At 42.6% G+C, this 27,938-nt stretch overlaps 1 protein-coding gene across 1 annotated transcript; it reads left to right on the top strand.

Annotated features, from left to right (window-relative positions):
- The first annotated feature begins 383 nt into the window (after positions 1–383).
- On the top strand, positions 384–24,417 carry Clca2 (chloride channel accessory 2). Its single transcript, XM_005357393.3, has 14 exons — positions 384–569; positions 1,399–1,536; positions 3,487–3,637; positions 5,795–5,903; positions 7,581–7,740; positions 9,998–10,225; positions 11,809–12,039; positions 13,245–13,422; positions 14,215–14,321; positions 16,223–16,447; positions 17,474–17,744; positions 19,352–19,522; positions 21,907–22,137; positions 23,250–24,417. The coding sequence occupies exons 1-14, from the start codon at positions 384–386 to the stop codon at positions 23,690–23,692; spliced, it is 2,829 nt and encodes a 942-aa protein (XP_005357450.1). The 3' UTR covers positions 23,693–24,417.
- Positions 24,418–27,938: the final 3,521 nt, after the last annotated feature.

Below are 27,938 nucleotides of genomic sequence, written 5' to 3'. Positions count from 1 at the left end.
TGGGTGCTGAGGTGGCCTGATGGATTCCAATGCTCTGATTGCCATGCAGACAGGCCCATTGCTCTTAAGCTCCTTCTTGCCTCATTTCCCTTTTCTCTCTGAAAAGATATGAAGTTAGTAAGGGGTGGAAGTCTTCTTGTTCAAATATGATTCAGGAGGAAGCTTAGCCACAGAAGGAGAGGACTAATTACCGCCTTAGAGAAGAACTTGTAGCAACAGGTCCCAGATAGATCCACCCCAGATTTTTCAAAGAAGGCAACTCCTTCATCATGTATTGTCAAGAACTTCCAAGTGCAGGAAGAAGCCATCGGCTTCCACACTGATCACCTGACTCGAGGTACCCAGCAGGCTCCCTGTGAGTAAACCAGAGGCTTCAGTACAAGATGGCCCACGGGAGTAACACAGGACCTGTCCGCGGGCTGAAACTTGTGACTCTTCTGTTTGCCCTAAGTCCAGAACTGCTTCTCCCGGGAGCCGGAGTGAAGCTTCAAGACAATGGCTACGATGGATTGCTTGTTGCGATTAATCCTCAGGTACCCGAGAATCTGAGCCTGATTGCAAACATTAAGGTGAGTGTCAATTATACAGTCAATACCATTAGCCCATTAGTTCAGACCTGTTGCCATGTTTAGGAAGTTAACCCCACCAGGTTTGAACTTGAGCAGTACAGAGACCAGCATTTCTTGAAGACAACGCAGACTGCAGGACTCTGACTATTCTGGCCAGATCACATAGTCGGGGAGAGTCTCCCCTCATAGAGCCCTCTTCTGTCTTTCTATTAATTACCATCTGTGAGCTGTAGGGTATAATTGTAGTTTTTATATGTGACTCTCCAGAGAACAGCTTAGAGAAACCAAAGTTGGCGATGGTGAAAGCAAACCGGGCGGTTGAATGACAGGGGACCATGGGGCGAGTGTTAAGATCACCCTGTGATCTTCTTCAAGAAGGAGAATTACCAGGGAAGAATTAACAAGAGTCTACGCAGACTGCCAGAGAGAAATCCCTTGTTTTCTCTCGATGTTCTCTGAAATATTGACAGTTTTTACTGTAGCATGGTAAGGAATGTTCATTACCTAAGAGCCTCTTTGTTAGTTATTGCTTAAAGTGAAAGTAATATCCTCAGAAGGTGCAGGCCCGGACATGCCCATTAGGTGTGACATCAGGATGTGTTCAGTGAAAGCTTAAAGCCCTTTCAGAAACTTGGGGAAATCGTGAGGGCAAGCCCTGACATACAATCAGTGTACTAACAATCTCTTACAGGTGGCCATTCAATGTCTTTTCCAAGAAAACCTTCAGGGCTTCATTCAGAATCTGTTTGTGTGTTTTTCACTGTGGTTTATGTGTCTTCAGAGAAACAGGGATTTGTATACACGTGCCAGTGTTTCTGCTTGGTTATAGGAGATGCTAACTGAAGCTTCCTTTTACCTGTTCAATGCTACCAAGAGAAGAGTGTTTTTCAGAACTATCCAGATTTTAATTCCTGCCACTTGGACAGCTCATAATTATAGCAAAGTCAAACAAGAATCCTATGAAAAGGTAAGGATTTGGGATTCTCTTAAAAGAGCCTAATTCAAGTTGAGGGAGAAAAACTTTTCAAATCTACTTTGCCGTTGATACTGGGACAGAGCTATGTTACTGCAAGGAGTGTTGTTGAGAAAGTGTGTGGACTTTATCCCATAGACCTCTATAGATGATTATAAGAAAGAAAAATGGAAACAGTAATAAGTGCGAATTAGTCAGTCACAAACTAAGCCATGTGCCACAGTTTAATCTGCTTCTTGGGACATCTCTATTCTGCAATGCACATGATCCTGGCTCAGTTTTTAGTAGAGGAAAGAGTCAGGTTTATCCTGCTGAGGGTGAGCAGGGACCAGCCCAATCCAGTTCTGGTAATCTTTACTTGCATTGGGTTGGGAAAAGTCAAGCCCATACTGAGAGTCATCCATACGTGTAAAAATGCCAACTGTGAAGTAAAGAAGCATGCTTTCGCCCTTAAGTAAGGCCGGCATGCCGATTCAAAGGAGAATAGAGAGGGGTGAGCAAGAATAAGGGGCAAGTGGTTCCATCTTCTTTTCTAGCCGCAAAATGTCTTAACCTTGAAGAACACAAGCAAACTGCAGGTGATATGCAAATATTCACTGGTGTGCACCCATAAATAAATACATGCTAAAGCATTTGAAACTACTGTGAATAAGAGTCCATTGCATATATGAGGAGAGCTAGGAACAGAGTATAGGGCTTCAGCAATAGAGTGGGCTTGCTGTCTGTAACTATAGTACCATCAGGGTAGTTAGGGCATGGAAAACATGTCTTTTAAAAATCTTTGTCACTTGGCTTAAATTTCCTTGGATTGTTTTAATTTTAGCTCTCCCTTGAAGGTTCTCTTAGAAATTGAAAGGCCTAGCAATGTAGACTATAGCCCAAAGGCATGAAGCCATTGAGAGGTTTACAAAAGCATTTGGGTTTTCATCAGACAGAAGCATTTGACAGTGCTTGCATGAAGATAAACAGGGAACTGGGAATAAACTGGGAAAACCTAGAGTTTATTAAACTTCCATTAAGTCCCTTCAATTTGGGCATATATATATATATATATATATATATATATATATATATATATGTGTGTGTGTGTGTGTGTGTGTGTGTGTGTGTGTGTGTGTGTGTGTATGGTGTGTGTACGTACATGTCTATAGTTTAATGCCTATGCAGCCTTAAGTTAGTTACTATTATCAAAAATTAATAATTATGTTCACAAAGGGTAAGGACTTTGTTCCATGCAAATAAGTATTAATTACTGACACAGAGTTTGAATATCTATTCAACTTCAAAACCCATACTGTTTACACCAAGCTACTCAGCCTCTATAAAGGTTACATTAGTGAACTTGCCCTTCAGTCCTACTGAGAAGTCAACGGTGGTACCCTGATCCTGTGAAAGGGTTAAGTTCAGCATATGTAATATCATCAGATGTCTTGGATACATCATGATGTCAGTTAAGCACAATTTAGTGGATGATACTGATCTACCTGGTTATGGAAACAAACGATGGGGCTACAGTATTTTACACTCAGTGCAGAGGAGGCCTGGCAAGCCCTGTCCTGCTGCCCTCGCTGGTAGGGGAGCCATGGAGACTTGGCTGAAACTGTCACAGCTCTTCACTGTGCAGTCCTGGGTGATGTGCAAACACTGCTACATGTTCCCAACCTTATGGCTTTTATAGTGCCATCATATCAGAATTTTACAGTGTTGATGTCTGAGAATATTTTGCTCTGGCAAATGGGAGGGTAATAAAGGAGGGGAAGAAGTTTCATGGAAACTGGTTAAATTTTAAAGATCTTTCTGAAAGTGTCAACAAATTCAGCTAATGTTTAGCTCTCAGAATATCTTAACTCTTAAATTCAAGGCACTCCTTCTGCCTTTAACCTGTTGTAAAATCATGCATAATTACATACAACAAAATTGAAGCTTAAATCTGTTCTATTTTAGGCAAATGTCATAGTGACTGAGCAGAATGGGGCACATGGGGATGATCCATATACCCTACAGCACAGAGGGTGTGGAAAAGAGGGGAAATACATCCATTTCACTCCGAACTTCCTACTAAATGATGAGCTAATAGCAGGATACGGCTCAAGAGGTAAGTTCAGATAATAAAAATCCAGCCTCTCAAAAGTACAGTAGCTTGTGTTTGGTACAGAAGAGACCTCATAAAACCTTCCACCTGTCAGGAGGCAAGCCAAGTGCACAAGGAAGGAAAGGGACGGAATGAGCCAGGAAGACCAAGAACCAGCTAAGGTACAGAGTAGCGCTCTGAGAATCCAGGGGAGACAACAAAGCCTAGGGGTTGTCGGGAGATGCCTCGCAGAGGAGAGCTGAGCCACGCTTTGCTTAGTGCAAAGGAGAGTATCAGGAAGCACGTGAAAAATACGGAGTCTGCACAGGGACCCAAGGCTGTTGAGGGAAGAATTCGACCCATGGACAGGACATGAAGGGAAATGCCAACATGTCCCCTGCAACCCACACCATGAAGTCCCCACTGAAGGCTCACGTGTGTGGGAACAACAGGACCATATAGTTTTCAGAAGGTGGATCTGTCCGTGTGCATAAGTGGGCTTGCTAGGATCAATGAAGGAGAAGCTGGATGCGGAAGGATACATCAGAACCCTGCCGGGGTGGGATCAGAGGGCGTGAGTTGGGCATCACGGACGAAAGGACCCGAATCCAGAATACAGGCAAAAAGGATTTCCCATGCCCAGAAATCCAATTTCATTTAAAGTATTTTCTTATGAAATCTGAGTGGTCCAAAGTGCTGAGTAGTCCAGAAAGGAGTTCCGGCTGGCTGGCTGCAGAGTAAAAGACAAGAGCTGTGTGCAGACGACGTTAAGAACAAGAACGACGTTGGGAAATAGGGGCACCAGGGGAGAGGGGAAGTCATTGGTCTGGGTTAGGCAAGAAGATGTTGGGGAGCGGGGAGCGTCCTATTGATGACTGGCTATGGTCAGATATTGGTGTATGACACTTAGGACAAAGGTCACAGTCACCAGTCTGCAGACTGGTAGACCGTGGGTGAGGTCTACCAGTCTGAGAGAGATACAAGTGAGAACAGGTCAGCCAGCCCAGTGCTCGCTCTAATCTGCAATTTTATTTTTGGTTAAATTTTAAATAGGGGGCCAGGCGGTGGTGGCACATGCCTTTAATTCTAACATTTGGGAGGCAGAGACAGGCAGATCTCTGTGGGTTCGAGACCAGCCTGGTCTCCAAGAGCAAGTTCCAGGACAGGCTAAAAAAAATTAAGTAGGGCCCTTCAAAGATTTTTTTTATGAAATTTAAAACTAAATAGACTTTGTTATTCCTGCTTAGCAAGCAGGAGGTAAAGCAATATACCATAGAATATTTTATAAAATTCTTAAACATTGGATGTCCCTCTATCTGGTAACTAACCTCAAGGCTGGTGTTCTCTGGTCCTGCATAAGACTTCGTCAGTGTCTCTAGATTCATGAATCGACACATACTTCCCCTGTTCCTCTCAGCTGTGACTGTTTCCTCCCTAGATGCAAACATTGCACAAAGTGCACCTTGAGTTACAGGACCTAAATTAATTCAGGCAAGGGGGATGGGTGCTTTGGTTTGGGAAGGGCATTGACCTGCAATGTTTCCATGGAGAACAATTAACCTCTGAGCTGAAGTTGGAAGGAAAGGAGATCTAAGATTAGAGAGGACAAGATAAATCTGTGAAGGATTTGATGTCAAGAATGAGAATTTCCAAGAGCAAGGCTTAGGAAACAGGATCAAAGAGAAAGGAGCGTCAAGGCTGGAGAGGGATGCTGTGATCTTTTCAGTTCCTTCCTTCTTCCCTGGTTGCTAGGTTGCGGTCACTGATGTAGACAGGGCAATGCCCACAAGAGAACAAGCATGCTTAGGCACAGACTAAACTTCGAAAAGTTATTTAATTACAAAGATGTGCGTCTTCCCTCTAAGTCCTGAACCTACCGGGGCTGCATGCAAGAAGCTAAGGAAAAACTTGCTAGACAACTTCAGTGAGGAAGAGAACGTGGGACCCCTTGTCTCTTCATCAGATGGGCACTACCTCGCGGTCATGGGAGCAATCATTTTCATGCTCTCATCTCTATGATGGTAGAGGATGAGGTAGGTAAGAGTGAGGAAAATGACCAAAATTCTGACTTCAAGTGTTTGGAGCAAGAATGTAGTCAGGCAATACTACATTGACGTTGATTAGCAAGGCCCGTTGCTGAGACTTTAGGGGCTCAAAAGGCCACAACTCTCTCTTCCACAGGCAGAGTGTTTGTCCATGAATGGGCCCATCTCCGCTGGGGAGTCTTCGATGAATATAGCAAGGACAAGCCATTCTACCTGAATGGGCGAAATGAAATTCAAGTCACAAGGTCAGTGCTTTCTCTCATATTTAAAATTCCCTGCTTGTAAATGAGTTTTGCTGTCCTGCCCTGCCCCATCCTGTCCCATAGTAACTTCTAAATAATCACTTAGAGGTTTAATACTACAAATTGTTTGGCCTATGCTTCAAGCTTATTACTAAGTAGCTCTTACATTTAAGTTAACCCATTTCTAATCTTTGTGTTGCCATGTGGCTGTGGCGCTACAGATCTGCTGGCATCTTGCCTCTTCAGAGGCTGGCTGGCATCTCCCCCTTCTCCTCTCTGAATTTACAGTTTGGCTTTCCCACCTGGCCTTCTTCTGTCTTGCTATAAGGCAAAAGCAGTTTCATTATTAACCAATGAGAGGAATACATATTCAGAACATATAGAAGGGTTATCTCATAGCACTACTGATTGAGTGCACTGAATATTTTAAAAAAAAAACAACTAGGAGGGTTTTAGAATATTTTTCATGATAAGTGGCTAGACACATTGACACATGCTGCTATAATCTCAGTACTAGGGAGACAGAGGCACAAGGTGCCATAAATAAAGGCTAGCCTGGTCCACATGTGAGTTCTAGATCAGCCGGAACCACATAGTGAAACTTTGTCTCAAAAGGCTAAAAAAAAAATCAGGTGACAAATAAGAAAACAGAATTTTTTTTGTCTTGACTTAAGTATAATATGACATAAAAATAAGAAATAAAAATAGATTAAGGACAAGTAAATATTAGCAAGTAAAATAAATTATTCTGTTTTATTTTTAATTTTCATTGAGTTTTAAAATGGGCAAGTATTTATGTGATTCAAATATGAACAATGAGGAAGTTGTATCCTTCACTATCTTACTGACCACCATCTTCATTCTGCTTCCTCTATGAACTGTAAAAAGTTATATTCTTCACTGTTTGACCACTGTCTTCTTTCTACCTCCTATTATCACCTTTGAATAACAATATTGATTCATTTCTTATTTATTTTGCCTCATCAATAAAATTTAAAAAAATAGGAATATATATTTTACACACCTTTTTAAAAATTATTACACAGTGTTCCATTGTGTTGTTATGCCATAACACATTCAATTAGCCCCTCCTGTTGGACATAGTGATTAATAGCAACCTTTTGTGGTTTTAAATATCACTGCTGTTCATATAATCATACACATGTTACTTCAGATTTGTGCATGGAAATCCATATATCTAAAAAAAAACTTCCAAGAATTCTAGAGCAGAGAGCATCCTCACTAGTAGACAGACAGACATCATCAGTATTGCTTCTAAACGGCACCATTTCTCACTCACATAGCAATGTTCAGAATATTTTAATGAAGATGGAGTCTTTCCAAAGTTCACTCTCTTTCCCTGATGTCCAGTGGAGCTCAGGATGTTGCTGCCCCTGTCTTCCTTATCCCACAGTCCCTCTGAGCTCCCTTCCACTTTGTCTCACTCTGTTCACTAAAGGTTTTGGCAATACAGAACTCCCTCACCCAAACTCAAGGGCTTTAAAATGAAAGAGAGAGACTATATTTCTAAGCTAATAAACTTCCTTAAGAGAAGACTCTAAAATGTTTGCACATGTCTACCGAGCTATAATCCTTGAAACAAGCTATTAGAAAAGATAATCAAGAAAGAAAAGTATTTCTAAAAATACCCAATTCCTAGTTTCTCCTTCCATTTTTTAGGTGTTCGTCTGGCATCACTGGGGTGTTTGTGTGTGAAAAGGGCCTTTGTCCCCACGAAGACTGCATCATTAGCAAGCTTTTCAGAGAAGGATGCACATTCCTCTACAACAGCACCCAGAATGCAACTGCATCGATAATGTTCATGCAGAGTTTGCCTTCTGTAAGTACGTCCTTGGAATGACAAACTCCTATACACAGATCTGTTGGAAGGAGGCTGCTTGTTGGTTCCCAGCCACCCGGCTAGCTTAGACCAGAAATAATCACACAAAAGCCATATTATTTAAATCACTGCTTGGCCCATTAGCTCTAGCTTCTTATTGGCCAGCTCTTACATATTAATTTAACCCATTCCTATGAATCTGCATATCACTACATGGCAGTGGCTTACCGGGTAGTGTTCCCAGCGTCTGTCTCAGGTGGAGGATACATGGCGTCCCTCTAACTCCACCTTCCTTCTCCCATAGGACAAGCCAGTTCTTTCTTTATTCATTAACCAATAAAAGCAACACATAGACAGAAGGACCTCCTACGCCGCAGATCTGCTTGAAGTATGTAAAAATCGGGACAAATAAGAGTCGCTATAATAGAGTCTGAGGGGTCTACAGTTAACTTAGTCCTTATCCTACATTTTAAAAACAAAAAGAAAATCTGTCTCCTCCAAATGATAGCAAATACAGATTGTTTTTTAAAAGTGAAAATCCACTTTCCAGGAGAATGTCCAAGAAGAGGTCCTTTGAGGCCACGAAATGAGCTGCCCATGTGGCGCCATTCCTTTCCTGCGTCATTTCAGAGGAAGAGGTATGAAGTTTGCAAGAATGAAGGAGCAAACAGCAATATTTTTCTCCCTGGAGGCTCTTTCCTTTGTCTTGAAAAAAAATCTAGAACTTCAAAGACAAGCAAACTAGCCCAGGGAAGTGAACTGACCCTCAGCTTTGTACCCAAGTCTTGTCAACTAATATTTCATATCAACTCACAAAAGATGAATGTGTAACTCCATTTTAAAGCTGATACTTAAGAGTATTCGGTTACAGTGTTTCTCTCTGGCCACTTCATTTTCTTTAAGAAGTTTGTCACACATATAGTCAAACTGTCACCGGAACCTTGCGCTACGAGAAAGCATAGAGTCAGGAAGGAGGGAGTTGGCTAGTTCACAGGTTTAGTGGGACCCGCCTGTGTGGCTTCATTTGTCTATTGCACTTTCCGAAGACCTGAAAGTCACTATCTGTAGATCTTTTCTTGCTGGGCAGGGGGTGTGGTGGGCACGTGTCTTTCTGGAGTCTTTTCCCTGTTACATGGCTGACCAATCCTGCTTGCATTGGAAACGTTCTCCCTCTGTCCACTCCCTTTCCCTTCCATCCCTCCCTTGAGGCCATCTTTTCTTCCTTCTTTCCTTCATTTTACTAACTGGTTTCTTCAGCCTGGTTTTAGTCAACGGAAGGAGTCCTTTGCAATGTGAACATGACAGTTGGTATTTCTTGCTTTTATCTGTTCTATTTTTTAATTTATATATTTCATATATGTCCTGTACCAAGTTCTAGATAGTTGGTTCATGTTATCTGCAATTAGATAACATCTTTGTAACCCCTTGAAAAGAAAACCTACTCAAACACATCCAGTCACAAAAATTTAAAAATCACCTTGTACAGTCATGAGATGTTGGGATAAAAAAACCCTCAATGAAGCGGAACAGGTGTGCCCCTAACTCACACCCCACTGAAAAACTAAGCAGGTGTTACCCATGGAATCAGAGATGAAGTCAGGGAGCCCATAAATTTCTTTCCAACTCTGAGCTCCATGGCTCTTTTCTTTGTTCTTCGTAGGGCCTGGGAATAGACAGGCATTCCCTTGCATTGCAAAAACTGTAACTTTAATGGGGAATGCAGGCATAGGTGGATTGTCTTTAAATGAAGTATCACCAGTCCAGTTTCCAAATGCAAAGAGTTTCAGGAAGTAGGCTTAAGTTGTTTTGCCATCCTCTTACCCTCACAGGGATCAATATTTGCACTAGATCATTGTATGTTGACTGATCCCCAGAAAAGACACAGTGTCACATAATGGGATTCCAAAGAATGGGCTGGCCAGGTTGACATCTTCACCTAGGGTGTTTCTTTAACACAGTGTCATGCAAGGGAGGAGGGGGGTTGTTCTATATAAGGCTAAGGTATATAGACACAGTCTGCTCTGTTTTCTTAGTGCAAACATGCTTTTACAAGAGATTGCTCCTGTGACCTCAGGGCGCTACTCTGTCAAACAAAAGGTGTCAGGAGTTATTTGCAAACTTGCTGTCACTTTTGAAAATAAAGACGTACGAGACCTTGCTTTCAGCTCTGTCCTTTTTTTTTTTTTTTTTACCTGTGGCCTACAGAGAATGAGAAGTGTCCTGCTCTGGGAACTCAGGGTGATTTTTGCTTTTCCAGGTGGTTGAATTCTGCAATGCAAGTACCCACAACCACGAAGCCCCAAACCTGCAGAACCAAAAGTGCAGCCTCAGGAGCACTTGGGATGTAATCGCAGACTCCTCTGACTTTCATCAGAGCTTCCCCATGCACGGGGCTGAGCTTCCACCTCCTCCCACGTTCTCCCTCATGCAAGCTGGGGACAAAGTCATCTGCTTAGTGATGGACGTGTCCAAGAAGATGGCAGAGGTAACACACGGATTCCGAAGGACCAAAGCCCGTTCTTTCCATTCCCCATCAGGTTTTAGCTCTATTTTATTCAGAGTATGATGAGGGAAGACACTACAAGTTTTTAAAGAGTCCAAGATACCTTATTCTCTTGGGAAATGGGTAGGACACACTCAGAAGGAGGCCCAGAGATTGAGAAGGTGAGATCAATGAAATTCACACAGAATCCCCAAGCCCATTAGCATCCCTGTGCTGCTGCTAATTGTACCTTTTCTCCCCCAAGACCCTTTTCGAAAACTTACATGTAGTTTAAAGCTGTTGCCTGGCCACACTCCAGTCAACTCTTAGGGGCTGTGACTGGGAATGATGGCACAACCACCATGATGAAGACAAAAACTGTTGTGTTCCCCCTCAGTCCCTATGCTCTGTGACAGAAGGAGCCAAAGCCACAAAGTAGTAATGTTTTCTATGCCCACATAATTTTGAAAGGTCGAGGCTGAATTCAAGGTCCATGTCTCCCTACTAACCTTCTCCCCAGCTTATAAAAGAAGTAATATTTGGGTTATGAGCAATAAATTAAAATGTTGTCTAGTCTGCAGTATCGATGGGACATGTAATTGGTAATGGCTCCTGAGAGGTGGGAGAGGCAGGTCTGGCTAACAAAGCAGACATCAAAAGACAGAGGTCCCAGCCATCTAGGAGCAGCTGATCGCTGGGATTCAGCAGACTCTTTTCTTCTCTCCCTTCAGAGCCAGCAAAAAAGTACCCGAGTGAATTAGTTGGTAGCACTATCCCTATGCTTGATGAGTGCCTGTTATGTACAAATCCAAATAAACTGAGCAAAGGTCGTATGAACTCACAGAGACTAAAGCAGGTCTATACTAGGTTCTCTGTGTATGTATTATGTCTTTTATTTTAATATTTTATGGGATTCTTGACTGTGTGAACAAGTGGGTCTCTGATTCTTTTGCCTTCTCTTGGAGACATGCCCTTCTGTTGGTTTGCCTTGCTCAATTTTAATTTGTTGTTATTGCTTTATCTTATTATATTTTATTTTGTTATAAAATAAAATCATATTGAAGAAAAAAACATAAAAAAAATCCAGCCAACAAACACAGCATTGTGCTGACTCTATAGGCACAGAGTCTAGCCTCAATGGCCACCGTGGCAGAGGAACAGACACTGGTGTGCAGACCAGCACACCTCTTTATTAGCACATCCCTGTGTAATGTTTCCTCTCACTTGGACTGAATTTAAAAAAAAAACAGTTACAAACATATTCTCAACTGACGTCATAGGTTGTTAAATTCTGAGCTGCAGTGAAATGGGGAGGGTAAGCCATCTTAATTGTGAACAACTTGTTTCTCACCACACTTTCTTCTGCACAACTAACACACAATTAGCTGAATTGTGGGTCAAGTATATGCTTAATAGGAAAAAAAATTTTCCAGTCCTATGCCACGCTTTACAACTCAAAGAGCTGTCCAGTGTCTGTAAAAAGATCAACAAATATTTTTGCTAATTGAATCACATCATCATCTTTGGTCAACCAATCACATGTCACCCCCTCCCTCCTCTTTTGTTCTTTTCTCCTGGGGACAAAGGCGGACAGACTCCTTCGACTGCAGCAAGCAGCTGAGTTGTACTTAATGCAAGTTGTTGAAGTGCGCACGTTGGTGGGCATTGTCACCTTTGATAGCAAAGGAGAAATCAGAGCGCAGCTGCAGCAAGTGAACAGTGACGATGACCGGAGGCAGCTGGCTTCCTATCTGCCCGCCAGTGTGTCCACCGAAGAAGACGCGAACACCTGCGCAGGCGTTAAAAGAGGCTTTGAGGTAGCGTACTCTGGGTCTCAGTCGCCATGATGGTCTTCTTTTTCATTTTGAATCTCGGGTTTGGGAGGGCGTGTTTTTGTTTGTTTGTTGCATGTTTTTTTCTTTTTGTTTTTGAAAAGGGGTGCTCCGTTAGAGTACGGTCACAGCGGCCTCGGCTGTTAGGGAGTAAAGGTGCATCGTTCCTAAAGTCAGGACCCCATTTTTTACTCCCATTGCACTCCCTGGGCTGAAGGAAGTAGCCAATGTCATAATTAATTAAGAACTGCTTGCTAAAAGAATGAGTACATATAAGTACAATGGGCGTGGCTAAGGGACTAAAGTGTCAGCTAGAGTCTCTCCAAACTGTCCCTGCTTATTCTGAAGTGGCCCCAGCTGGGGCAATTGTTATCTTTGTATGTTTCAAGGCAAAATTAGAGTTTTGGTCTCCTGCCTACAGAAACACCAGATTTCAAATGTAAGAATCAAGAGAGTGTGAGAAGATAAATAAATCAACACTCACACACATGTGTGGACCCACAAACTAGGACACACACACACACACACACACACACACAAAATTAAGCCTAGATACATGTTTCAGGACTGACAGGATTTATCTAAATAATCATCTGAAGTGCACATGTCTAAATCTGATAGAGAAAAAGACACCACATAGGACTATTTCCACCCCTAGCCAACAGTTGTTCAACCTAAGCTGCCCACTGACATTGCCTGATTGAAAAACAGGAGGTGGTGATTGGGCTCAGTGGTAGAGTGCAGCTTAGTGTGCACGTGACTTTAGGTTCAATCTCAGGCACGCAAACAAAAACAAACCCATGATGCCTGAGTTTCAGATCTTGTGGTTCTGATATTATTGATCTGGGGTGTAACTTGGTAATGAATTGTTTAAACACTCCCGTCTAATTCTACCATGTAGCTAAGGGTGAGAGCCACAGCTCTCAGCCCTCTTACGGGTTACTGGCTTGGTCTTAGAGGCAAAATTCTCATACCATAATGTGCATAATATCTTCCATGAGGCAAAGCCTGTATAACTGCACTGTGATGAAGTGAGGTGGGACCAACTTGGAGACGGTCACAGAGCACAGCGGACCTCGAAGAGGTGTAGGCAACAGTGGTAGCCATTGTACATGAGCACAGATTCCTTTGTTTAGTCAGACAATTCGAATCACATTTCCTCCTAAGCCACGTTGGCTATCTCTGTTCAGGTGCTTGAGAAGAGAAATGGGAGAGCCGACGGCTCTGTCATGATATTGGTGACCAGCGGAGCAGATGAGCACATCAGCAACTGTCTGCTCAGCGCGGTGAGCAGCGGGGTCACCATTCACTCCATCGCCCTGGGTTCCTCTGCTGCCAGTAAACTGGAGGAATTATCACATCTTACAGGTAAAAGCCTCTCAAGAAGGTATCTTTTAGAACATGCCCTGAAAGCTGAACATTCAAAGCTCAGCTATGAAGCCCAGGTTACGTGTCTTCATTGGGGGAATAAATGGGAAAGAGTTCTTCTAAAACACACAAATCATTGCTAAAATTAGCTAAAAATTTTTCCAATTTTAAAATGTTTTCCCTACAATTGAAGTTTTGTACATCTAATGCAAATAGTATTTTTGTGATTTTGTTAAGCCAGCTTGAGAATGCATGTTTATGAAACTGAAATCATATCAGATAACCGGAACAACTTCTAGTACACATACAAGCACCATTGTAAGATTTACATGTCTGCTTTTTTTCTAGACAAGGCAAATAATAATTTCATCTTACATTCTATAAAAAGTAATCCAACAAAATGAACCACTGAAAATTAAGATTTGTTGGATATTTTAAAAATGGTGATCTCGGAATATAAGTGCAAATGCATAGCGATGCAACAACTAGCAATTAATCTAGATTATTTAGGAATTATTTTGATCTAAGACTAGTCAGTAAGTATTTACTAAGTTCTTCTATAGTGGGCAAAACACTAAAGCCTGAAAAAAAAAAAGCCATGAATTGACAACAAAAATCACCTCCTTAAGGCCACTTGCCAAAGAGATATATGAGATGTCATTCACAATGAGGCAAGGCCACCCTCCTACTAACTCCAGACTAACACACTAATACAGACACAGTGTGTCAGAGAAGATGTCATCTTTATTTTTTTTCTATCTTAATAGTTGGCATTCAAATCATGTGTTTCAGGAGGGTTAAAGTTCTTCATTCCAGATAAATCTAATCCCAACAGAATGACTGAAGCTTTCTATAGGATATCTTCTGGAACGGGGGACATTTTCCAGCAAAGTTTACAGGTCAGAATCTCTATCTTCTATGTGTGGAGGGGGTAGGCCAGATGGACTGTACCATCCACATTTTTGTATGCGTTATTCCTCTGTATGCAGAAGGTTCTAATGTGCTTCTTGGTGTCCCCAGAGCCTGGAGTCATTTAACCTCGTGTCTGTGTGGCTCATTTCCAGGAGTTACTTTCTGTGATGGCCACTTCAGCTTTCACGGTCCATGACACGACTTCTTTATGCCTGATAATGCAGCTGGAGGTGGGATAGAGTAGGGTAGGGTAGGATGGGTGGAGTGGGCCAAGGTCCAAAACAAAAAGAAGAAGCTGTGTTTTCATTTCTTCAGTTCAATCAATTTTTTTTTCCTCAACAACACTGTGTTTCACTCTGGCTGCCTCAACATCTTTAAAGCTTCTCACCTTTATTATGAATATTAATTATTTCATGAAGTTCTAGACATTTCTAGATGTTTACCCTTGTATGCATATGTACATGTGTGCATATGTGTGTGTGTGCGTTGTTTTTAGACAGGGTTCATATGATTTAGACTGTATGTAGCCCAGATTGGCCTTGAACTCCTTGAACTCTGCCTAGTTCTATCTTCTAACTACAGGAATCACAGGCACAGCCACCAGCCTCAGTTTTAGACTGCTCCTTTAATTAGCACAACCTATTTGATTTGGGGCACAAAAACGTCCGTTAATCAAGCTACCATTAAATTCTTTTCCAGTCTAAATACTTTAAAGAGTTTAGGCATAACTGAGCTATGTTTCAAACAGAATTTCACCTGCAATTTCCTCACAGATGGTGAGTAAACCTGCCAAGTTACGCTTGATGTAAACAATGAACTCAATGAATTTTTGTCAGGAAATATTTAACATGCAACTTAGATATGCACAGTCAAGATGGTAATCATCCCATCACCAGCAGTCAAATAAATGTCTCAAGAGATATTGAAATCAAGTGTTCAAAGGTCAAAGATAAAGTGAAGATTCATAAAAAAAAAAAGGAAGCAAATATTACATAAACTTGGCAGACAGTAGCCATCTGGGCGGAATCTCTATAGGCCTGGTGAAAGAGACAGTGAAAGTGCTATAGAACAACTCTGCCAACCAGCAGCATTCCGCTTAGCCAAACTATTTTTTGGGCTAGCCCACTAGCCCAAGCTGGCCTTAAACTCTTTACAGTCTTCCTGTTCAGCCTCCCAAATGCTGGAATTAGGAGCATGGACCACAGTGCTCAGCCACCCAATCAAATTTTGACAAAAAGGATTGAAAATATGCAACCAAGAAAGAACAAACTTTTCAACATGCTAAAAAGTTGGATGCCCACACGCAGAAGAATGGAAGTAGACCACATCACTCACCAGTTTCAAAACCCAAGTCAACAGAGACAAAATTCTTCCTAGTAAACCTGACCTAGAAGATAACATAGTGGGAACAGTCTGGCACATTAGGATGAACATGGGTTTTTTTGGGGGGTGATGGAAGCAGGGGATAATATTCTCAAAACATGGGAAATAAAGACTAAAATTGACCAAGGGGGATTACATCAAACTAAAAATAGGCTTCGCGAAGAAAACAATCAGTCCAACACAGGCAGAGCCTGTGGAAGGAGGCAGTATTTAAAAGCTGTGTTTCTGACATGCGACCCATATCCAAAATCGACAAGGAACTCCAATGACTCTACAGCAAGAAGTGAAAATACCCCAGCTTTTAAAAGCGGAAAATAAGCTGGATGTGGAGGTCCACTCCTTTAATCCTAGAACTCCAGAGGCAGACGCAGGAGGATCTTTGTGAGTTCAAGGCTTAAATGTATTTTACTTTTACCTAGTCATTTTTTTTTTATTACAAAAGCAAGGTAAAGGAAGGGAACGTGAGGTGTTCACTGGAAACTGTCCCATGCATTCTCTCCCACAGCTTGAGAGCATGTATGAAATCGTGCCGCCTCAGCAGCAACGGACGAACCCTGTGACTGTGGATGGGGCTGTGGGCAATGACACGGTTTTCCAAGTCACGTGGCAGACCAGCCGGCCCCCTGAGATGACAGTACTGGATCCCAGTGGAAGAAAGTACAACCTTAGCGACTTTGTCGTCAACCTGGCCTTTCGGACAGCTAGCCTTCGGGTTCCAGGAACTGCCAAGGTCAGTGTGGGAGCCTGTTCACACCTGGCCGTGCTCAGGCAAGAGTAGGACTTGCCAATGAGTCACGTGCTTGGATGTGTGCCGTAAAGGAAGTGTGCTGACACGTCAAAACATTATAAAAACATTTTGTGGATGTTAAAAACTTAAGAGGAGCAACCAAAGTATATCCGCAGTGTTAAGTACTAGATAAAACAATGTTACATTCAAAACGGAAATCAATGTTTCTCTGTACATTAGTAGTTTTTGGAAACCTGTATCTTTCATTATAGGAGCTATTCATTCAGATATAGTTTCCTATATGTTTGGGAGCAACTCTATATAGCCTTTATAATAGGACTAATGAAATGTGTAAGTTTTTGAATACCTGCTGTGTTCTGGGTCTCACACTTAGAATAAAATGCCCTGTTAGGAGCAAGCACCGGGGACCACAGAACACACATGAGGATAGGGAGAAGGAAGCTGCCTAGCGATGAGGACATCATCACGGAGATACAAGAGACAGGAGAGCTGGAAGTGGGTACCGCATTCTGGCACAGGACATAGAACCAACCGAGGAAGGCTCAAAGACAAAGCAGGGCTGTTGGTAATTCAAGAGGGATGGACCCAAGAGCAGCATGTGGGCTGAGAGCAGAGGTGACGGGGAGGAGGGCAGAGCGGCGAGGGCTGGTAGCCAAGCATCCAGGGCTATTCAGGAAAGCACAGAGAGTAGGGGGCTGCACCCTGAAGGTAGAGGGAGCCCTGGAGGCTGGGAGGAGGCATGGGAATCCCTCAGACCTGACTGCCCCATCAACCACTACCCTTATCCGCTTACTCCTATAATTTTGTTGTTTTAAGTCAGGGTCTCGCCGTGTTGCCCAGACTCAAGCATTCCTCCCCCTTCAGCTTCCCAAATTGCCAAGTGAAAAAAAAAACGCAGTATTAATAAAGTATCTATTGTTTTTCTTTTTCATGCTTCTTCAACTGCAGCTCAGAGAACTCTTTCCACTCGAAATGGCAATCTAATCATTTCAACCCCTTGTTTTTCAGCATGGGCGCTGGACTTACACGCTGAACAACACACATCCTTCTCCTCAAGCCCTGGAAGTGACAGTGGCCTCCCGTGCCTCCAGCCTGGCCATATACCCAGCCACTGTGGAAGCCTTTGTGGAAAGAGACAGCACCCATTTTCCTCAGCCGGTGATAATTTATGCGAACGTGAGGAAGGGTCTGTATCCCATTCTCAATGCCACTGTGGTGGCAACAGTGGAGCCAGAAGCTGGAGATCCCGTTATGCTGCAACTTCTGGATAATGGAGCAGGTAAGGAGTAGCATGGTGTGGCACTGTGACGAGGTTCTGTAGGTGTTAATGATCCCCGAGAAATCTCTTCAGCCCAACTGATTCTTGAGAGCTTGTTTGAAGGGGAGCCCAGCTATTCATACAAATAAGTTACCACTTATTTTCTATGGACAGACCCCAATTTTCTCATGCTGCTGTAGTGGGGAAAGCTGGCTTCAGAGCACTTTAATAATAACACAGTATCAATATCTGGAGCCCAAGGTGTGGTGTGAGGACTGAAATGACCTTGGGGGATATGACAGGCTGCTTGCACGGTGTGATAGGCTGCCTTGAAGACATTGCTGTCCTGGTGTCTAGAGCTTTCTGTCTTGACTCTGGATTGTGCCGTCCTCTGAGAATCACAATACAAAGACAGCAGGCTCACAGAACGCTCCCTGCAGTGAGGCACAGTGACAGGCACCACAGCCTGCCAACTGCAGCTCAGAGCTCTTTCCACTCGAAATGACAGTCTAATCGTTTCATAGTAAGGAAATCAACTAGCTGCATGCTGTTTTATCAGCTACCAAAGCTGTTAATCATTTCATTCAAGGCTCATAAACAAAGGCTTCTCTTGCACTTACATGAAAATTTATGTAAGTGCTTTTGAATTTATCTTTTGAAGACAGATTTTATTTCAAAGGGGCGAATAAATATGGCCATGTGACCATAAATAATCTTAAGAATGCTTTGTTTCTCTAGAAATTATTATTAGTTTTTTAATTGAAGATAGATTTTAGTACAATATATTCTATTGTTATTTGGGATCTATTGTTATATGAACGAGAACTTCCAAGATGATTTTCAAGAGTTCCTTCTGAAATAGGTGTCACGAGGCTGGGTGCATTCAGAGCGATCTGTTCATAGGTTATTCAGCTCTAGAAAACAATTTTCAGAGCTAAAGTAATCACAGGAAGAAATTACGATGCCATATTATTTTAAACTACATGGTAATATCAAAAGTTGCTACAGTAACATATGTCAAATGGAAACAGTGTTGCAGGGGAAGGGAGTGTCTCTGGGACCGTTGGGGACCTGCAGAGAGACCATCTGCAGGAGGCAAGAAGGCAGTTCAGTTCAAATGCCAATAGTCTAACACACTGTGGTTCATTTTGGGCAGATGTAAACACAGCACAATCTGATTAAGACTTTTCTCATGACAATTAACTCAAACTTGTGTGCACAACAAAGCACAGATAAATCTCTCTGAGGAACAAAGGAAGCTAAATAAAGATCAGACGTGACTACATGGAAACTCTTCATGAAGGACATGTGATACTTCCAATAAAAACCAGTGTAGAGAAAAACAAACTCATGAGAAGAGTTTGAGCGAGGGTCTGGCCACACAGGCAGCACGGAGGTCACCAGACTAGGCAGCACACCTGCTCCCAGCCTTCTGGGGGGATAGCAGGTCTTGCGTTCCTTCCCTCGAAAGAACAACCCTGTGTGCTTACCATTCTAGCTTCCCCTTGCTATCTGTGAGCACAGAGAGCTCTCTGCTCTCTACAGTAAGAGGGACAGATGTTTAACATTAAGTATTAACAATCAACGCTGAAGACAGGCTAACCCTGAATTTCTGTCTCCATACACAGGTGCTGATGTTATAAAAAATGATGGAATTTACTCCAGGTATTTCTTCTCCTTTCCTGTAAGTGGTAGATATAGCTTGACAGTGCGTGTCCGTCACTCTCCCAGCATCAGCACCCTAGCCCACTCTGTTCCAGGAAGCCATGCTATGTATGTACCAGGTTATATAGCAAATGGTAAGAACTTCTGCACATTGAATGTGTGCAATATTTGTGTGTGTGTGTGTGTGCGTGCATGTGTGTGTGTGCGCGCGCAGGTGCGTGCAAAAATAAAGGAAGAAAGAAGGAGAAAGAAAGAAGAGGAGGAGAGACAAAGGCAAGACTCAGGGAGGTAGACAGAAGAAGAAAAAGACCTGAGAGAGACATGGAATTTTAAAACCATCCTTGGGTCTGTGGCTACAGCTCAGTAGTGGTGGATCACTTGCCTGACGTGAGCTAAGACTCAGTCCCCAGTAACACGCACACACACACACACACACTCATACTCAAGCCACTATTGATTGCTCCTTCAATTCTTAATGATTTGTGACAGAGAATACAGAAAATAGGTATTTCCTATAGATTGATCCTTTCATCTTTTAGTATTTTTTTGAATACTGTCTTGTGATTCTTTGCTTGCAGTAACTAACAGACAAAGTTGTTGGGCCCCATATTTCCTTTATAGAGATTTATGCAAGAGCAAAGAGTTGAAAGTGTGATGCTAACAGCCCCAGAGATCAACACAGGAAGTGAGTTCATGAATAAACATCTGTTTGGCTATTATACACAGTTGAGCAGAGGTTCTGCTATCCCACAAAGAAAAGTGCCAGATAAATAGGAGGTGTGCACTCTTTATAGAAAACACTATCTCAGGTCTCATTAGGAAGCATTAGCTAAAATAAGACAGAAATATGTTGTACTGTGCTGTCTCTAAAAACATTCCCTGGGACCATTTCTAATCATTTTTATTTCTAAACCTGGAGGATTTTGAGACAAGCACCACTCGCCTCATCTTAATGGGCTTTGATGTGTTTTGCTTGTTTTTTGGTGTCTTTCACGGTGCTGGGAATGAGCCCCAAACACTTGTGCACACTTGGCAGGTGCTCTCTGGCTGAGCTACCTCCACCTCTCTGGGTCTTCCCTACCTTCTAGTGGGGCACTGCCCAGTCCTGAGGCCCAGCTCCCCCATTTGCTGCTGTGTAACATGGAGCAACTTTCTTAGCTCTGTGTCTCTCTGTTTCATTATCAATAAATGTATTGCAAAAAAAAATGTCACTTTCTTCATTGCCTTGCTGGGGTGAATTGAATATTTTGATATAATGAGATATTTAAAATACCTTGCCATAGTAGACACATAGTGAACACCACTTCTTAAAGTTAAAAATCATCATTAGATAGCTTTACTAAGCCATATGGTTTTGATAGCATTTATATGCCCACAATCTCTGACTTCACAATTTTATAATTATTGAATCTAGCTTAAATGTTGTTAAATATTAAAACCCATATTTAACTAGTTCTATTTTAGAGGAATCATAAACTTAATTTTTCTCTGACTCCTTGGCCACCTTCTATCAAATTACACCAATTAGAAACTATTTTAAGAACTACTTTTAAGATATTTGTTTGTGTGTGTGTGTTCACACCAAACAAGTGTGTGGAACTCAGAAGACAAGTTGTCAAAACAGGTCCCCCCACCCCGGGTCTAGGAGCTGCTTTTAACCAACTTTTCTTTCACCATCCCACATTTGAATCTGTCATCAACTGTGCTAACTGTGTGAATTATTCGGGGGGCTACCCTTGCTTGCCTCCCCCTGAAGTCTTCATTGACAGCTGCCACTGTTTTCCCGTGTTCCACTCTGCTCTCGTGTCCCACTACTGAGTGACTCCATCTAAGCGACCTCTTGCTTACTGAAGTCTGATCCATTTCCTAGGGACCTGTTAGAAAGCCAAATGATGAACTGTAACATCCCTGCTTCCCCACAGCCCTGGGGTTCAAACCCAAGCCCTGCACTGATCCCTGAGGTCAGTTATTGCCTGCTCGGTTGCCTCATCTAGACCTCTTCTCCTGCTTTTTGTTTGCAGTGCTGGAGATGGAATCCCGGGGTGTCATGCATGCTAGGGCTGGAGGTGGAGCCACCCTCTTTCTTAGTTTAGCCTCCCTAACCTGCTACTTTCCTGAACCAAGGTTTCCATGTAAGCTGTTCTCTTTGCCCAGGGTGTTTCCTCTGTCACGCCTTAACTGACCAACTCAGCCTTTGGGAAACCTGAATGCTACTTCCTCAGTACCACCCTGAATGATGAGAGCTTGCAGAACACCCTGCCTTTGTATTACTCTCTCTTAGTCACACTTGATAAAAACCTGTTTACTGATATGACGGCCATGGCCGTACATCTCATGAGCGAGAGTGTTTGGTCTGATCCATAGCACAGCAGTCTGCCCCCAAAGAACACGTGTGGAGGGACCTAATGGGCGAATGGACACATTATTGACTGAATAAACTCTAATGGCAGGGTGACAGTCTCTCAACGCTGTGCAGAAGATTTGCAATTTCCTACTTGGCTTTTTCTCTGTGCTCCAGATAATATTCAAATGAACGCCCCAAAACAACCAGGTCGCAGAGGTATGGAGGGGCAGTGGGACTTCAGTAGAGTAAGTGCCGGGGGCTCCTTCTCGGTGCAGGCAGTTCCTGCTGGCCCCCACCCTGACATGTTTCCACCGTGCAAAATTACTGACCTGGAAGCTGCGAAAGTGGAAGACGATGTGATCCTCTCTTGGACGGCACCTGGAGAAGACTTCGACCAGGGCCAGGGTAAGCTTGCCGACTTTGTTACCTAACTACCTTTCCTCATGCAGTATTTCATCCTCGATCTCTCTCTCTCTCTCTCTCTCTCTCTCTCTCTCTCTCTCTCTGTCTCTCTCTCTCTCTCTCTCTGCTTTCTACTCAGACTTTTTTGAGACCACCAGCCTCCAAACAATGACATGGAGACTTATTATTAGTTACAAAAGCTTGGCCTTAGCTTAGGCTTGTTATCAACTAACTCTTGTAACTTAGATTCACCCATTTATATTAAATTATGCTCTGCCATGAGGCTGTTATCTCTTCTCCATAATGTACGTCCAACTTCCTATGTGTCTCACTGGTGAGATCTATGTAAAACCTATGCGCTCTCCCCAGAAATCCCACCTAGCCTCTCCTGTCTAGCTACTGGCCATTCAGATCTTTATTAAACCAATCAGAAAAAAAAAAAAAACCACAGTGACACATTTCACACAGTGTGATCAAATATCCCGCAACAGTTTTCCGTATAAACTTTACAAAAGTTTCACTATTTAAAACCAAACCTAAAGGCAGCTCAAATAAACCTACCTAAAATGTACAATGTACATAATAACCATGGGAAAATGACATATTGATTATGTTGCATCTTGCTTTCGAAAACTATCATGCCTTCGTGGGTATCAGATTTTAGCATGAATCTTTACAGTTTGACTTGGTATTTAGGGTTTTTCCAGTTGTGTATTCCTTGACAGTTTGACTTTTTGTGGCTATTTTCATTACTCATTTTCTTTTTTTTTCATTTATTTATTTATTATTAAAGATTTCTGCCTCCTCCCCGTCACCGCCTCCCATTTCCCTCCCCCTCCCCCGATCAAGTTCCCCTCCCTTGTCAGCCCATAGAGCAATCAGGGTTCCCTGCCCAGTGGGAAGTCCAAGGACCACCCACCTCCATCCAGGTCTAGTAAGGTGAGCATCCAAACTGCCTAGGCTCCCACAAAGCCAGTACATGCAGTAGGATCAAAAACCCACTGCCATTGTTCTTGAGTTCTCAGTAGTCCTCATTGTCCGCTATGTTCATTTTCAATAAACTAAAAAAAAAATGCTCCGTGACGAAACTTCCCCAACTGTGTTCTTAATTTCAGCTACAAGCTATGAGATACGAATGAGTAAAAGCCTACGGAGAATTCGCGATGACTTTGACAAGGCTATTCTAGTGAACACATCGGAGCTTGACCCTCAGCAAGCTGGCACAAGGGAGACATTTACATTCTCACCCAAGCTTGTCACTGATGAACTTGAACCCGAATCTGACGGAGAAATGCAGGAAAACCACATGGTGTATGTGGCCATGAGAACATTGGACCACAGCTCCCTGAAGTCAGCTGTGTCCAACATTGCCCTGGTGTCACTGTCTACTCCCCCAAGCTCTGCTCCTGCACTGAGCAGAGATGATCTGGTACTTAAAGGGGTTTTAATAGCAGTAGGTCTGATAACGATCATCTGCCTTATTATAGTTGCAGCCCACTGGACTTTAAACAGGAAAAAGAGAGCTTTAAAGAAAGAGAATGGAACAAAATTGCTGTGAGCAAGTGTGCATAGTTCCTTCCTTACTAGATATGATGACCGTGGCCTTTACGTTCATAAAAAAGCCAACAAAGTCAAATTAGCATCAGCACTGTGTTGAAATGCATCTGGGCGTTTATATAATACGGTTCAGGTTTTTACATAGCAGATAGATACCCCCTACCCCTTCCAAAAGAAACAACTTTTATAATACTCATTTGGGGGAAAGGTTAGAAAACAGTAAGGTTCCAGTTATGGACAAATAATTTAAAAAATATTGTTCTTGGTAATGTCTTAAAGACAAGGTAAGAAGGGCAAAATCATATCTGAATCAAGAAAAGCTATTTTATTGAAGCTGGGGGAAGAAAATGTCCCAGACACAGGAAACAGGCAGTGTAATTGTCTGTAAGAAGCAACCGTGGTACTCTGATGGATTTCTCATCTCTGCTTATCTGTACAGAGCAGGATGCATGTTTATAGCTGGCAGCCAAGCTGCTATATAGGCGGGGTCCTCACTGCGGGGGCCCCTTTGGTAAAATACACGATGGTTCACACTCCACCACCGACGCTTGGACACATCCTTTTTCACTGTGTGAGGAGACCTGAGAATGTGGTTATGGTCCTTGCCCCTTAATGACCTGTGACAGAGACACCAGAGTTTATGGTTTGTAATGTTTTAGCCCCACTGAAGCATCTTTCTAAGGTGTTGCCTTGGAAATAATTGAGTAAAAATGCTGACAGCTCTCATGAGGCTTTAAGAATAAAAAAACATTATTCTCAAATAATTCTAATAGGTGTGCCATACAATTTTATTGTCTTTCAAAGAAGAGGTCATGGAAGAATAGGCATTTAGGAACAACTACCAAAGTCTGCCCTCTAATTAAATCAACTGTCTATAATAGCTTCTTCATCAAGGGCAGAGAAAGGAGACAGCAGAGATAACATGGAAGAAAGACCTTGGAAAATTACTTCCTCTTTGTAAAAAAAATGTTATTGAATAGTAATATCATTTCACTTCTTAATTCAAGAACCCAAAACTTTATTGAATAAATATAATAATATAAATGAAGGTTTGGGTTTATAACCAGGATTAACTAAGAATGATTTTGCCACATTTGGGGGCATGTTGTTGACAAAATGTGGGGATGTGGCATAAAAATAGGAAAGAGAGAGCCTGAGGCCAGGAGTGAGAGATACAGCAGAATGGGAAAAACAGCCAGGCGTTCTCTCTGCCCCAGCTCCTCCCGGAATTCCTGTTCCTGTCCATGTCTGCCCTTGCTGTCTGAGTTTCTAGTCCCTACATCTCCAAGTCTAGAAGCCTGGTGGCCTCTTCAGCCCAGGTCCCAGTGTGGAGCTGAGTCCCTCTGCCCTGTGCTGCCTCTATATCTGATAGCCTGGTCTTTGCTTCTCTGTGGCTTCAGATTGGCCTGGTGAAATGCAGAGATGGGGCTGTGAGTGAGGGGCTTGAGCTCCCAGAATGTTTTTATTTTACAGATGGAAAGACAGAGAACCAGGGTGGATCAAGGCAGTGTGCTGGAGGGTGGCAGAGCTGGATCAGTGTAGAGTCGGGCTATCAGCTAGCCCACCGCTCTGCTACTGAAGACGCCATAAGAGCTGTCAGGAGATACCTCACTCTTCCATGATCATCAGCGGGAGGGAGCCACTTGTGTTTGATGCTCAAATTCCAGCATCCAAGAGGGTGACAGAAGGGTAGGAAATCGAGCCAGACCAGACCATATAGCAAGACTCTGTCTCATAAAACTAAAATATACGAAAAGGAAAGAAAGAGTTAAAGAACTTGCTTTAGCTCTTGTTTTTCCCCCCATTCCCTGAGAGCAGGTGTAAACAAGCACATCTGACTTCCATCTAGAATTTAGCAAAGTGGCAGAGGCAAAAGGGAAGGATGTAACTTTAACACACACGTAGTCAGAGTGGTCTCATGAAGTGGGGAGGGTAAATGGCACTCGGTATCAGGAGGAGGGAAAGTGAAGGCAACAAGAAAGATGCAGTAGACAGAGGAAAATCCTGAATTAGAGACCCCAGGCACCAATAGAACAAAGCTGTGGTAAAGTTCCTGTTGATCATTAATAAATAACAAAATAAAAAAAAAACGGAAACAGAAAATTGGAACAGGAAGAAAGAGGAAGTAATAAGCATTAGTCACTGGCTGTGTTCCTTGTGAATAATGATACCATTAAAGATTTGACCAGAGATTACAGGAGGAAGAAAATTATGAGCTAGACTTTTAGTTATCTGATTGGGGCAGAGGAGTCTGGGAAATGAGAGTAATATAGGCACACACGATAGCCTTTAAATGCCAGAATGGTGCTGGTTATACAGTAGATAGAACTATGTTTTAGGGATCAAATTCCCCCCCACTTTCCCCCCAGCTTTTAGTGGTAGCAAAGAAAGATTAAATTTCAAAGGAAGCCAGGCAAAAGTAGCAAAGGATGGCTTCTCGGAGACCACAGACAGAGCACATGCCAGGCAACGGAGAGGCCCTACTGAGCAGGCACTGCCATGCCTGCCTGTTGTTACCGGAAAAATCTGCCCTAAAAGGGTTGATTTGCCTTTATTTGCTTGCTATTAAAATGTATTTATTCTAAGAAGTATTGAACCTACTGCATCATTTATTTCAAAGTTTAAATCCAATGGCATTAATAAGTTTATTTGCCCCTTCCAAATGAATTTTCTCACTGACAACAATTAAAACTACAGACAAAATATGAAACGAGATTCTCTAAGACACTGGACATTAACAAAAAATGGCAGAAACCAGGGAAACTGTGCCACTTCAATGGGGAGGTCATCGGGGTGTGATCTGGTTTTAGCCGGCTCTCTCTGGAAGACTCTCGCTGTTTGAAACAGCAGACAGTGCTTAAACAGAAAGCAACGGTTTTATGGGGATGAATGAACTAGGCTCTCAGGACTGCAGAGCGGCTGGAAACTGGAAAGTGAAATCTGAGAAGGCAGGTATCACAAAGAGAGGAGGTCACAAGTTGACACCCCTTTCATGTTTGCAGGAGGCATACATTATGCAGAAGGCCTGTGGGAGAAACAGAACAGAGAGGCAAAAGATCTGGATAAATATTTAGCTACTGCCTCATCTGGGGCAAAGGTGCTGAAGACTCAACTGCATCTATGTGAGAAAGGGGTAAGTACATTGGGTTTTCTCTGGCTGCGGTAGAGACCACGTTACCCAGTGAGATTATACCTTAGAACTAAAGGCAAATCCGCAATCTCCTCTAAAAAAAAGCCTGATATCAGATCTTTCTAGAGTCAAGATGACTAATAATTAAACTAGTACTGAAATAGAACTCAGAGAAAAATGATAGGAACAATCCTCCATGCACACACACACACACACACACACACACACACACACACACACGTAAAATATAATATCATCATCATCATCATCATTTATGCCCCGGCAATGCTTAAGCATGCATGGGCAGCCCGTGTGTGGTGGTTCTCCAGTTGATCCTATCCTAGGCAATCCTAGATGCTTGTGTCATTGTCATACCCAAGGTTCCACAGTCTTCCTGCATGTTGTCTATCCAGCGTTTTTGTGGGTCTTCCTCTTTGCCTTGTCCCGTGCACCCTCCAAGCAATCAGTGATATCTTTAGGTATCTGCCATCATTCATTCTCATAGCTGAAGTATCTCAAATGCTGTTGACGAGGATGTGGAATAAGGGGAACACCCATTCCTTACTGCCCAGAGTACAAACTTGCACAGCCACTATGGAAATATCATGACAGTTCCCCAGAAAGATAGGAATCAATTTACCACAAGATCCAGCTATACCCCCTTGGTTACATACCCAAAGGACACTTGATCTTAACATGAAGACACTTGCTCAAACTTGTTCATTGCTGCTCTATTCATTATAGCCAGAAATTGGAAAATAATCTAGATGTCCCTCAACAGAAGAATGGATAAAGAGAATGTGATACATTTACACAATGTAGTATTACTCAGATGTTTAAAAAAATGTCATCATGAAATTTCAGGCAAATGGATGGAACTAGAAAAAAAATCATCATGAGTGAGCTAACCCAGACCCGGAAAGATAAATATGGTATGTGTTCACCTACATGTAGATTTTAACTGATAAGAAAATGATAACCATAACTATAATCTATAGACTCAGACAGGTTAGGTATAGAGGAAAGGATTTGGGAGGACACATGGATATCCCTGGGAGAGGAACATAGAATAGATTTTCTGGGTGGTTGGGGGCCAGGAAGGACAGGAATGGGAGGA

This window comes from Microtus ochrogaster, chromosome 21, assembly GCF_000317375.1.
Source record: "Microtus ochrogaster isolate Prairie Vole_2 chromosome 21, MicOch1.0, whole genome shotgun sequence".
NCBI lineage: Eukaryota > Metazoa > Chordata > Mammalia > Rodentia > Cricetidae > Microtus > Microtus ochrogaster.
The sequence above is the reverse complement of the archived record's forward strand: the minus strand, read 5'-3'. Positions and strand labels throughout refer to the sequence as shown.